The 14598-nt window shown below is 27.7% G+C and overlaps 1 protein-coding gene across 3 annotated transcripts; it reads right to left on the reverse strand.

Moving 5' to 3' along the window:
• Positions 1–2140: 2140 nt before the first annotated feature.
• On the reverse strand, positions 2141–8900 carry LOC137831240 (uncharacterized). 3 transcript variants are annotated; one of them, XM_068638834.2, is made up of 7 exons: positions 8817–8900; positions 8246–8329; positions 6879–7142; positions 5502–6767; positions 4493–5243; positions 4103–4180; positions 2141–2357 (listed from the first exon to the last, which is right to left on the reverse strand). In XM_068638834.2, the coding sequence occupies exons 1-6, from the start codon at positions 8829–8831 to the stop codon at positions 4134–4136; spliced, it is 2427 nt and encodes an 808-aa protein (XP_068494935.2). In that variant the 5' UTR covers positions 8832–8900; the 3' UTR covers positions 2141–2357; positions 4103–4133. The 3 variants fall into 3 exon arrangements, with proteins under 3 accessions (XP_068494935.2, XP_090159110.1, XP_068494938.2); XM_090302984.1 differs by having other exon boundaries at positions 6879–7117; positions 8817–8872; XM_068638837.2 differs by lacking the exon at positions 8246–8329.
• Positions 8901–14598: the final 5698 nt, after the last annotated feature.

Here is a 14598-nt window from a genome sequence, read left to right on the forward strand (position 1 = left end):
GTTACATCATAAAAGAACATGAAGATGATTGAGGCATTTGTTTGTGATAATTAGGAACCCAAGGCCAAAGAGCCAACCTTTATCTTATTATAAGTCCATTTTTTATATATCCCCTTTGGGCCAATAAATTTTTTGTTAATATTGCACCTTAACTTTTAGGGATATATTTTCCTACCCTTTAGCATGTTTAAGGAAGGAGAACATATATGCAATACATATAGAAAAGGGAATGGTTGGTTCTAATTGTTGAAAATTCAAAAAGTTGAAAATAGGACAAATCTATTCCTATTGATTGAAAAAAAAGAAAAAAAGGGGAAAAAATTGTTGGAAATCATGAAAAGGTAGAAAGAAAAATGAGGAAAAGTGTGATCTTGAAAGAAAGCGGTGATTAGATAACATATATGTTCTCTATAAATTGGATTATAGGTATGTTCTTCTTCTTTAAGATGTGCATTTGTTATCTGAAAAAACCAATATTTTTTTGGAAGCCAACCTCATTACAACCCTGGAAAAGACCTCAAGATTCATGTTTCTAATATGTTTGTGATTTGAAGATGAAATGAAAAGCAACTGTGATTTGTGATTTGTTATGATTCGGTGAAAATAGAGAGAAACACTTACCCGTGAGCATATGAGAAGATATTCATTAATGAATTGTCATTTATTTGTTTTGATTTGATCCTGGAAGTTGACTGTCTATATTTTTCTATATTTGAATTTAGAAGCATCATAAGTTTTTAATTTGATATGTTGTTTAATGAATTAAGCTGTTTGATATTTAAATTCAAATATATTCATTTACTTTGCTTGAGGACAAGCAAGATTCTAAGTTGGGGAGAGTGATAAGTGTCTATTTCCAATAATATTTCATATTAAAATATAGGCACTTATGATGATTTATTTCTAATTTACATATAAAATAATCCTTAATTTATGAATTTATACCTTTTTTACATTTTTTATGAGCTTTATTTGAATAAGAGCATTTTATTCCCAAATTTGGTGTTAATTGCATATTTCTAGGGAGGATTGAAGATTTGGAGTAAAAGAGAATAATTTGAGCTAAAAAGAGAAAGCTGGAAGGTCCCAGAATGGAAAAAGATGTAAAGAAAGATTGGGCTTTTTTTATGTTTTATCATTTAGCCCATTAGTGTGACACATGAAGCAACATAACCCTTGAAAACCTAGGATAAATAGAGGGCTAGAGGCTCAACCCTAGTGTGCCAGATTGAGAGGAAAACACGATAGAGTGAATTGTAACCCAATTGGGAGAATGGAATGTGCTAGAAGTATGTGTGGCTAATTCTACCCTTTGGGATTGGGAGTAATCTGCTCAAATTCTTATGTATTGAGGTGATATCTTATATATTAATATTCAGTTCTTGATTGATTATTGGTATTGTTGTTTTACTTTTAACTTTTCGTGACAAATTGAGAATCTTAAATCTGACCGGGATGTATTTTTAGGGTTTGGACCTAAACAACAATACTTGACATATTTGAGTGTTAGGAATAGGCTTGAAATGTTAATTGCTATTATACGTCTGAACTTCGTTCTAAGTTGTTCTTATAATTATGCGAGGGATCGATCGTTAGGGGACATTCTTAAGGATTTTATATGCCAGGAATCAATATAAATGATTTTTATATGGGGATCAATTTCAATCAAAGAACTTAATATTGACATGTTAATCAAAATACATAAGAGTGAAAAAGATGAAACCTAATCCCTATTTTTCCAATTTGAAACAACCAATTCTTTGTATGTTTCTTATTCATCAGTGCCAACACAATTAATTCAAAACCCTTTTTATTGTTCTTTTTTTATATTTAGCGATTATTGTACTCGATAATTCATTGTTTCTTGTGGGATTGATATCCGTCCTTAGGGACAATTATTACTTCTGACAAAGCGGTGCACTTGCCGTAAAAAGTCATCATTAAGCGAGATACTCTAATGTAGTTTGTTGCAATAGAAAACCAATGTAAAGTATTATGTGTATTCTCTCCTTCCCTATCTCATATGCAATATCTGTTGTTATCATCTGCACTAACCTATGAAAGGGAATCGTTGTGAAATTATAGTTGTTTTCATAAATATAAGATAATATTTTAATATAAAATAGGTAAGAAAACATGAGATAATATCTTTTTTTATTGATTAATGTATCACAAATACAAACTCAGTTTTCACAAATTTACACTTTTTAAAATTATATACATAATTATGAATTACATCTAAAGAGATCATGCAATACACATATTTATACTTTATTTACATGACTTCATGAGATTCAATATATAACTTCAAATCATTTCCTTGAATCTCTTGTTTTTCCTGTCTTGTAGCTTCATTCCTACCATTGAAATATATATAAAAAAAGATTAAATGATGAACCAAATTATTTATTAATACAAATCATAAAATTTTGAATGAACACTTTTTAATTTGTTAGGTTCTTTATGGGCTTTGATGTCTCCAAATCCACGAATATTGGTTGAAGGCTTTGTTGTTGCTTGTGTGTGTGGGTTTTAGGTAGTTTGAATTTGTAATTCACTCATAGAATTGATCCAAAGTTGTTTGATTTTAATCCGTTTGAAAAATATGTGTTTTCAAATAGAAGTGGAAAAACAACCAGTTGTTTTATGGTTTCAATTAGTTGTTTTATGGTTTCAATTAGTTGTTTTACACTTAGAGTTTTTGAAATGATTTGAAACTGTTTGACTTTGTTTGAGTTTACTGTCAAACCAATTCAATAAGTTTTTTCGAAAAATCAACCAATTGTTTTTTTGAAAATCCTTAACATAATTTGTTAAGTTTGTTAAAACTGTTTTGATTGATTCTAAATTGATTTGGCTATTGTATTAAATGATTTTAACAGTTAATTGGAGCCTATATAATCTGTTTTACGCTCCTAGTTGTTAGACACTTAAGAGATTTATAAGATTGCTTTCCAATCAAGTTTTTTCCAAGATTGCTTAAGGCTTTCGATTTTTTCTAAGAGTGGAATAGGACTGCTTTGTATTCTTTCAAATCAATATGTGATTATATCAAGTGTGATCATTCCTTTTCTCTCTTTGATTTGTATTTCTGTAAAGAACTGGTGTAGCACAGAGTCAGAGGGTGTTCTGATATGTGGTGTGTTGTTTTCCAAAGGAGGTGTGTGTTCTTGAAGGGTTCAAGATCACCTCTTTGGTGTGTGGTTTGTAATCAAGGGTTTGATTGCTTACTGAATACCCATTGGTTTATGGGGACTGGATGTAGCTCTTGGTATAGAGTGAACCAGTATAAAACTTGTTGTGTTGATCTTTTCAAAAAGAAGAAAAGAGAGATCCTTGTCCTTAGAGCAAAGAATCTTTCAAATCCTTACATCCAAAAAAACTTATAGGAGAACATTGAGAGTATTCATTCAAATACCTAGGAAAGAGTATTTATCCTTGTATTTTTCGAAAGAAGTAATCCCTCCAAAGAAAGCAAGATGATCTAAACTAGTAGAATAAGCCTAAATTGTATGTTCGTCGAAAGACGCAATCCTCCCCAGTAGTTTGACCAATGATTTGACAATCATCCAAACCTTCAACCATTCTATGTTAGTCAACAATGACTATTGGACAAATATCCTCGTTGAGCCAGGATTTACTTAGTAAAAAATACTCAAGGGAATAAATCATTCTTATTCATATTATACTCATAAAATATGTAAAAATGTTTAAATTCATAAATTAGGGATTAAATTATAATTATTTTATCAATAAATATTATAAGTGTCTATATTTTAATATGAAATATTACTAAAATATAACACTTGTCAACATTCGACATCAATGAGTTATGAAAAAATTCATATAAGATACCACCTTCAAAATCTTTAACACACACATACACATATATAACATTTTGTTGACTTTTTATTTGGTAAATACAAGTTCAAGAAACACCTTTCTATACCACAAAGAACACGTAATGTTATATTCACTTAATCTAAAAGTCACAAATATAAAGTATGTTTCTTCATGGTTCCATGTGAATATTGAATATATAGCATAAATTATTTTTTTAAAATTATCCACATAAGTGATAAAGTTGGACAGTCAACGTTACCTGAAAAAACTGACCAGAAGTTATCTAGTGATCATTCTTTTTTTCCTTTTTTGTGTGCTTGGGTATTGCTCCTTCTTTCTTATTTGATGCATTTCAATTCATTTGTAATCAACATATGCAAATAACCATAGTAATGTATAAGAAATAAGTTGTACAAGATCTCCAAGAAACTTTTTTTTAAAAAGAAAGAAAAGTTTAGCAATACAAGACAAATAAATAGAAGATTTTTTTTTATACAACATGTGATGTAATGAATAGAAATAATTTAACATATGAAAATAAATGTTTTATAAGAAGTGTCTTTTAGAAAAAATAGGATATGTATAAAAAAACATGTTATGTGCTATTATATTATAATTATCTAATTTCTGTAAAGTTAAAATTGCATACCTGAATCTTTGTGTATAAATGATATGGTGTCGTTTAGATTTTCAAACCAAAGCTTTTTAACAAATGTTATATCTACTGATCTCAACAATGGTGTGTTGAGATTACCTGTTGAAAAGGTTTTCATACTTGGAACATTACTCACTCTTACTGTTTGTAAGTTAGGCCAATCAAAAGTTCCATTATATTGACTGAAATTCACCAACTTTGGAAGATCCCTGAGTACTAGACATCTCATTTGAGGAAAACTGGTAGATACATTTTCATCTTTATCTCCCCATATTACTTCCTTTAGTTCTTTGCAACTACACAACCTTAGTAATTCGAGATTCTCAAGATTTTTGGAGGATGAAAGTGAAAATAAACTTTCAATGCTACCACAATGCACAATGAAAAGGGATACCAAATTTGAGAAGAATGGAACATGAGGTTCCTTGTTCCATACAAATTTGAAACTATTTAGGTTACTCAACCCTATTGTCCTCAATTGAGGAAGCATTTCTTTCATAGGATGATCCAGTGTGTCATCTTCAATGTTGAATATTGTGGTCAATAATTCACATTTGTCTAAATTCAGTACTTTCATGTTGTTGAATCTTATGATCATACTGGAAGAGATGGCACTTAATAATTTATTATTGTTGCTTAAAGTCAGATTTTTCAATTGACAAAACGATTCAGAAGGAGAACTGTAGTGCCAAAGCTCCTTAATATCATGCTCTATATAAAGCACCTTCAATTTTTCCAATGACAACTGCAAGGAATAAATGACAAATTTCAAGTATTGGGAACAATAAACCAAAGTTGAATAAAACTAAGAAGTATGTACGAGAGTATATAAGTTAATAAATTTCTTACTTCTATTCCATTTTCTATATAAAAAAGGAAATAAAATATATATAATAAACATGTGAGTAAAAACATAAGTAGAAAAGATTTAATTTGCATGCATGTATTCATACACACCCTAATAATCAATACTATACATATAGAACTTTAAATTGAAACATACCGAATTCGGAAAGAAATAGGTTGAAGTAGCTTGTTCTTGCTTTTTCAACTCATTGGTCTCTTCAACAAATGTCATCAGAGAAGGACAATCTTTTATTTTCAGTGTTTCCAGGGATGGAAATTCTGATGTAGAAGGAAATGCAGCATTCAAATTTCTTAGATTTTGAAGAGTAACATCCTCCAACTCGGAAAACTGATTTTTTTCTCTCACTTCTTCTTTTTTGACGATGATGATCTCACCCAAGGCATAACAATCCAAAATTTTCATATTTTTTAAAGTTAGAGGCATTGGTAACCAATTAAGAGACTCACATCGCTCCACTTGTAGGGTATGCAGATTTTTGTATAGCCCATCATTTTGTTTGTCAATGATGTGAGTTAATTTAGGTAGGTTAATCAAGATCAATTCCTCTAAGTTGGGGAGGATCTCTATAGAGCTAGGTTTTTTGTCCTCCAAAACGATTACCATTTTCAATTCATCGCAATGACTAACAGAGAGTTTCTTCAAATTCTTGATTTGAAATGGTGTCGCAAAAGAGGCCACATAATGCAACACATGACAATTATCTAACTTGATTTCCTCCAACTCAAATGAATTAGTCATTGGCTCTAAGAAATCTCCTAAAATTGCACGGTCGCTTATGAACTCTACCAAACTAGGACATTCTTCTATTATCAATGTTTTCAAACTCATAAAACCTTTACACATTTTAGAAAACCTCTCCAATCTTGAGAGACACTTTAGCTCCACTTTACTTAATCTTGGAAACACATGAGCCAACTGATGATCTTTGTTGTAAACTACATCCTTTAAATCCTCACACGCCTCTAACTTTATTTCCTTTAGTTGCTCCATGGCCATGACTATATGAAAGAGATATAATATAGAGGGACAAATTCTTATGTATATAATTTCCAAATTACGGAAGTCTAAATATCTTTGAGAAAGCGGATGATATAATGACTTCATCTCATATACTTCGATTAACTTTAATTCCTTTATCTGTGTAAAATACTTAACTTGTTTGAAAGGATTAAAAAAACCAAATAGATATTTTGATGATTTACAGTGTTGAATTTCGATAACTTCAAGCATTTTTGACCTATCCAAGGAAAGAGTTATAAATTCATTCACTATTTTATCGCAGTTTTTTGCTCGGAACACTCGAAGGTTGATGAAATGTGAAGGTTGAAGGTTAAGTATTATCTTGCGCAATCCCTCAGTGCTATCAACATCATATTCAACAATCGTTGAGAACAAATTATCCTGTAAAACATCCTTTACCATATTGTATAACTTTAATGTAAAACAATTTTCTACAAGAATAATTAAACTTAAATATTTCATCTATTATGAGAAATAAGAGAAAGAACTAACCCATGTCTCAAAAATATCGCTCAGAGACACTTGATTTTCCATGATTATTGATTTTAACTCTGATTCTTTTGTTCTTCCCAAACCAAATTTTCTTATGTTGGGACAATGGTTCAGAGTTACATTCTTTAAAGATGGCCACTCAACAATATCTCCTGAAGAAAAACTCCTTAAATTTGGTAAGTTTTCAAGATGTAATTGGTTTGCTTCTGGATATTCCATTGCAATTGAAGCTTCTTTAACTGCACCAAGCTTGTCAAATAAATACTGCATCATGTGTAAACAAATAAGGGATAAAAATACGTGTAAATAATAATTATTTTGAAAGTATAAGATCAAATCAAGAATAAAAAAACATATAAATGTAAGTACTTTCGTTTTTATTGTATTTTAACTAGTTTAACTAATAAAAATTTACAATAAAAATGCACTTTTCTAATGCACTTTATTTTAATTTTTATTAATAATTTTTTTTTTAAATTCATTATTTGATTGAAAGTTTAATCTATAAAAGTTATATATAGAAGAGTATATATTAATCTAAAACTATTAACACAAGTATATCAAAATTCATACAATATTTTTTAAAAATATAAAAAATATGACATTTGATTTATGTTTAAATTTTACGAAATTTAACATAAATAATCACGTATAAAAAAAATTTACTTTTTATATTTAATTATTAATGATAATATATATCCAATAATACTTAACTTAATATAAAATATTATTATTTAATATCTTCTAATTAAAAAATTTGAATTGAAAATTTATTTCATATAGATCAAATAAAAAAATTGTATTAATCTAAAATAATAGCATCTCACGAAATAACTTTAGAATAATAATATCATTGATTAAAATTGAATTAACTAATTTCTTTTATAGCTATGTTTTTGCTATAAAGTATGTAATGCATGAGTTTTTAAATTATTAAATCTTGATTGGGATATTTAGCATGATTACTAGTTTAGATAGTATAGGATTTTATTCTTGACCATGTTTATTCTATTTACAATATTTAAACTCGAAATCTTATTTATAAAAAAAATGAATTTATCATCACTTAAACCGATTAATTGAGGATGTAATGAACAATTACTATTTTTAAATACTATAATTTATTATCGATAATAAAAAAAATAAAGATAAAAGAAATAAAATATGGTTTTTAATATTATTGATTAGCTTTAATAAAGAATCTGGAAATATAGGACGTAACAAAAAATATAAATAAAGAATTGTAAAGGCATATAAGGTTATAATATAGTAGGAAAATTAAAATGAATTGTGGATGAACAATTTAAAAAATGCCTTTCAAAAAAGTAAAGTACTTCATTACATTTTTAATAAATGCAACTTCTCACCTCTAAGAGGCCCTGTACCTCACCAAAGATTTTTCGAAGTTCTTCCCTTACTAACATTAGATTTTCAATGGTAATCATGCCCACCTGAAATACTACTTTTATAATTAGAAAATTCTTAAATAAAAAACAATTTTAAAATTAAAAAAAAAACTGTCATATTAATTAAATTAAATATTATTTTATAAATAAAAATTTGTTAATATTTAAGTGCTATCTAATTAGCTTATCTCAAGATTTTAACTACGTACTAATTTTAAAATTTAAAATAATTAATAACTAAAATTTAGTAACTAATTAAATGTCAATTTAAAATTAATTTGTAAATTTTATTAATAATAAGAATTAATTTAGATATTAAAAAAAATTAAAATAGTATTTAATTTAATGTATACATAAATTACATTTTTTAACTTATAAAAGAATGTTCTAAAATCCTTTTAAATAATCAAAATAAATCCTAACCCTAATACGACCAGCACATGATAAATGAGAGAAAGAAAGTAAATAAAAAGTTAAAGTAAATTAGAAAAATAATAATTGTAAGTTAGGAAGTAAAAGAAAAGAATGTGACCTTGTTGAGAGGCATTGAAATTGTGGAAGAAAGATAATGCCACACTCAACGTTTACTCACAAAATGAAACTTTTATACATTTCCAATTACAATAATCAAAGCTTTTATTTATACTTTTCTAAATTCTTTACTTTTGTTTTGGTTAACGTACTAATTCTTTCCTTAAATTCTTCCCTTCAAAAGATTATTCATATGTATGATTCTTCTAGTTTTCCAAATCTCTTTAACACGTAATTCTTTACTTTAAACTAACGCCAAACTCACTACATACCTTTTTCAAGATAATGGTTTTTCTTAAATTGCATTAAACATGTAGTTGCTTATAAAAATTGTCTTAAAATATTATATTTGTTCAAAAAAAATTGTCATGATTGCTCAATAAAAATGGTCATACAAACCTGGTTAATTCACTAAAAAAAAATCAGTATTATCTACGGATTTTTACCCACGGATCTGAGTCCGTAGGTAAATTCAGCATTACCTACGGATATTACCTACGAACAACATTACATACGGACATTACCTACAGATTCTGAATCCGTAGGTAAATTCAGCATTACCTACGAACTATTACCCACGAATTTTGAATCCGTAGGTAAATTCAACATTACTTACCAACTATTACCTACGAATCTTATTACCTACCAACTTTTACCTACGGATCTCTATTACCTACCAACTATTACTCACAAATCTCTATTACCTACGAACTATCACCCACTGATCTCTATTACCTACCAACTATTATCATAATAATTATATACATAATATTAAAAACATTAATATAATATGAAAAATTATAAAAGCATAATTCATATTCATAAATAATAATAACCATAACTAATTTATACCTATTATTAATATTAATATAAATAATATTTTATAATATTAATATAAATAATATTTTATAATATTAATATTAATAATATTTAATAATATTAATAATATTTAATAATAATCACAACATGACAACAAAACTTGACTGGTGTAGTGGTTAAAGCTTCTATGGACATATCTCAAGGGACTTGGCTTCGAGTCCCACCTGCTGCACTTTAGTTCTAACATTAATTATAATTGCCATAACATATATAATAATTATCAATAATAATCATAAAAATTGGCAAAAAATAATATTTGTAAATAATAATTGAAAATAAAAAAAAGATTCAAATAATAATTAAAATTTTAAAAATAAAGTATATTAACATTACCTACGGACTGCAGTTGGGGTGGGTAATGCTGTTTTCGTTACCCACGGACCTAATATCCGTAGGTAAAGATAAATTGGATTTTTCTTGTAGTGATTTATGTTTAATGGTGTGGAAGGCCAAACAATCTTCTTCATCTTTTGGTGAATTAAGAATCTATTCAGGTAATAAATAGTCTTTAAATAATATATTAGCCATATTTTATATATGAGTTTTTCTTTTTCAGTAGTCCACATTGAATTTTTCTTTTTATACAAAATTTAACAAATATATTATATTGATATAAAAGGTTTTTATCTTATAACAAAATTATGGATTAAATATTTTGTTTTTTTTTTCTTAGTCTAAATATTTAGATTTTTTGAATAATTATAGTAAGAAAATTATTGAAATGAGTGTTTCTTTTTATGTAATAAATAAATATTCAACGTAAATTATATTATAATATAACAAACATTCATGTCGATGAGTTAACATGAAATATTTTAACATTTTATAGTACATATTGAAAATTTGTTTGTCACATTAAAAAGAAACTCATAATTTATAATGACTCATTTTAATAGTTTTCTTACTAAGTATCTAAGAGATTATCTTTTATTTTAGGTTTTAATTAAAGCTAAAGAACAACGCAAACAATTCAACAAGAGAGAATTAAAAAACGGTATGAAAATACTCTCAATTCTCCCAAAATTAGTTTTATATTTTCTAAATCCTCTTCAAATCACGAATTTTATATTTAAATCGTCTCTAATTTAAAAATGCAATTACTTTGTTACCAATTATAAACCAAAATTCATCCGAGCATAATTTAAAGCAAACTTTACGTTCAAGAAAAATAAATATGAAAGGAATGAACTATTCAAATCATATATGCTTAGTTTAATAAATATATGGTTATCAGATTAAAAATTTATACTCTCAATTTTCTAATTATAAATCAATTCCATGGTCAATAATAGCACAACTCCATAATTTACTCAATAATATTGAGAAAAGTATATTGAAAAGAGTACAATATATTTTTATTACAATAATATCTATAATAATATATAAAAAAAAATCCAAATTTAGTAATATAGAGTGTTTTTTTTCAAAATACTTTTAGATATAATTATTTCTTTCAGGTACAAACCATATATAACTAATAACTTTTCTTTAACTTCTAACTTTTATTTGAATAAGTAAACACAACTGAAAAAAAGATAAATTAAAATATATTTTAAACATTTTATTTTTAATTATAATATATAATAATAATTTATATTATTTAAAAAAAAATTAAAAATGTAAACATGTATGTGTTTCTTAGATCAAGACAAACAATGTAATACGTATGTAAAATTACAAATTAGACCAAAATTGTGATTTTCGAAAATTTGGTGACTAAAATCTAGAGCCAAAAAAATAAAAACCAAAACCACAGATAAAAAAAAAAATCAAAGGAAATAAAAAATTGTAATTTATTCAAGAATACTACAATATTAAATCTTTTCGGTTTCTAATTATTACTTGAGCTACATATTTTGAGCTCATGTAAGCAGCATATTATTTCAGTATGAACTAACGTAATAGTAAATAATTATGTCTTAACTTTAAAGTTATTTAAGTTAACTTAATTTTAAAAAACCATTCAAATCTAATTATATATTATAAAATGTTTTTATTTATGATAGAGGTGGGATTTCAATACTATTAAATAGTTCTACTCTGATTGCTTTATGAAAAAAAAAATGCAACAAATTATAGTTTCAAAAGCATTTATACTAGTATTTACTTTGATTGAGAAATTAATGTGAGAAACTTAAAGGATGGAATTAAGTTGTCACTGTTTCGTGGCAACTACTCTTGCTTGTCCCTCACAAGAAAAATATCCATAATCTTTTTCTTGACGAGTGTCTCCTTTAATGTTTCTCACACATCATATTCTCCCAATTGGTTACAAGTCAATCAATGATGTTTTTCTCTCAATCTTGCACACTAGGGTTGTGTCTCAAGCCCCTATTTAACCTAATTTGTTTGGGTTTAAGTGGATTCTCGCTCAAGCGAGTAAAACATCGAAAATGACCAATGCTACTGGAGCATTCTCGCTCAAACGAGATGCTCTGATGTAGTTTGTTGCAATAGACAACCAGTGTGTATTCTCTCCTTCCCTATCTCATTTACAGTATCTGTTGTTATCATCTGCACTAACCTATGAAAGGGAATCATTGTGAAATTATAGTTGTTTTCATAAATATAAGATAATATTTTAATGTATCACAAATTTATGTATCACAAATACAAACTCAGTTTTCACAAATTTACACTTTTTAAAATTATATACATAAGTATGAATTACATCTAAAGAGATCATGCAATGCACATATTTATACTTTATTTATATGACTTCATGAGATTCAATATATCACTTCAAATCATTCCCTTGAATCTCTTGTTTTTCCTGTCTTGTAGCTTCATTCCTACCATTGAAATATATAAAAAAAAAAGATTAAATGATGAACCAAATTATTTATTAATACAAATCATAAAATTTTGAATGAAAACTTTTTAATTTGTTAGGTTCTTTATGGGCTTTGATGTCTCCAAATCCACGAAAAACTGTTGAAGGCTTTGTTGTTGCTTGTGTGTGTGGGTTTTGGGTAGTTTGAATTTGTAATTTACTCATAGAATTGATCCAAAGTTGTTTGATTTTAATCCCTTTGAAAAAGATGTGTTTTCAAAGAGAATTGGAAAAACAACCAGTTGTTTTATCGTTTCAATAAGTTGTTTTACACTTGGATTTTTTGAAAGGATTTGAAACTGGTTGTTAGACACTTAAGAGATTTACAAGATTGATTTTAAAATCAAGTTTTTCCAAGATTGCTTAAGGCTTTGGATTCTTTTTAAGAGTGGAATAAGACTGCTTTGTATTCTCTGAATTCAATATGTGATTCTATCAGGTGTAATCATTATTTTTCCCTCTTTGATTTGTATTTTTGTAAAGAACTGGTGTAGCACAAAAAAAAAGGGTGTTCTGATCTGTGGTGTGTTGTTTGCCAAAGGAGGTGTGTGTTCTTGAAGGGTTTAAGATCACCTTTTTGGTGTGTGGTTTGTAATCAAGGGTTTGATTGCTTAGTGAATACGTATTGGTTTCTGGGGACTGGATGTAGCTCTTGGTATAGAGTGAACCAGTATAAAACTTGTTGTGTTGGTCTTTCTATCCTATATCTCATTTAAATTTGTTCTGGTTTTGTTTTTAACAACTACTGATAAAAACAACCGATTGTTTCGCAAAAACAACCGGTTGATTTTTTGAAAACATACTAAAACAATTTTGTTTCTTTACTGAACTAGTTTCTTCTTTGATTCTTAATTTGTTTTCACTTCACCTTCAATATTTGCAAAAAATGTTTAAAAACAATTCACCTCCCCTCTTGCTTAAGGCCTACAATTCTAACAATTGGTTTGCGAAGTGTCCCTGACAATGTTGGTGTTGGTACCTTCAGTCTTCAATATTGGGTCATGCAAAAGAGTTAGCATTTAAGATTGGTAACACAATTGAGTTTTATGGATTCCCTACTTCCGTGACAACGCTTGATGTGAAGATATTTGTAGAAAATTTCACTAGTAAAGGAACTGTTGGATGAAGAAAAGAAAGGGGGAGAAACTGTGATTTGTTTGTTGTAATTTATTGGCTTTATGGTGTTTTAATTTTGTGTTAATTCTATTGCTGCCATAGCTCTGATACACTATAGATTTGTGCTGCAATTCTGATATGGTATCACAGGTTTGTTGTTGCAATGGTGTTGCCACACACACTGGTTTTCTGGTTTTCTTCTTAAGAAATGAGTTTCTTAAATTCTGTTTTTTATCCCTTTTCTTACTCTATTTGTGAAGACAAATAGGGGAAGAATAATCTTATTTTTAGTGTTATGCTGCTACTACTACTTTGGTTTATAATCTGGTTTATAACTCTAATTCTGCACCTTTTCAATAATGGTTTTCACACTGATTTTGCTTATTTTCTTGATGAAAAACTGGTTCTTGGGTGTTTTTAAAACCTGGATTATCCTGGTGCTATGTATGCTTTGTATGTGCACAAATTTTGTGTTGTAGGTCCTATCAAATTCAAACACAACAACCCAAGCAAACTAGGGATTTGTCTTCATCAAATATGGAGAGATTGTATCAGGTGTGATCATTCATTTTCTCTCTTTGATTTGTATTTATGTAAAGAACTGGTGTAGCACAGAGTCAGAAGGTCTTCTGATATGTGGTGTGTTGTTTGCCAAAGGAGGTGTGTGTTCTTGAAAGGTTCAAGATCACATTTTTGGGGTGTGGTTTGTAATCAAGGATTTGATTGCTTAGTGAATACCCATTGGTTTCTAGCGACTGGATGTAGCTTTTGGTATAGAGTGAACCAGTATAAAACTTAATGTATTGATATTTCTATCTCTTATCTCATTTAAATTTGTTATGGTTTTGTTTTTAACAATTGCTGATAAAACAATCAATTGTTTCGCAAAAACAACCTGTTGATTTTCTGAAAACATACTAAAACAATTTTTTTTTCTTATACTGAGGTGATAAAT

This window comes from Phaseolus vulgaris, chromosome 6 (assembly GCF_051622355.1).
Source record: "Phaseolus vulgaris cultivar YP4 chromosome 6, ASM5162235v1, whole genome shotgun sequence".
Lineage (NCBI taxonomy): Eukaryota > Viridiplantae > Streptophyta > Magnoliopsida > Fabales > Fabaceae > Phaseolus > Phaseolus vulgaris.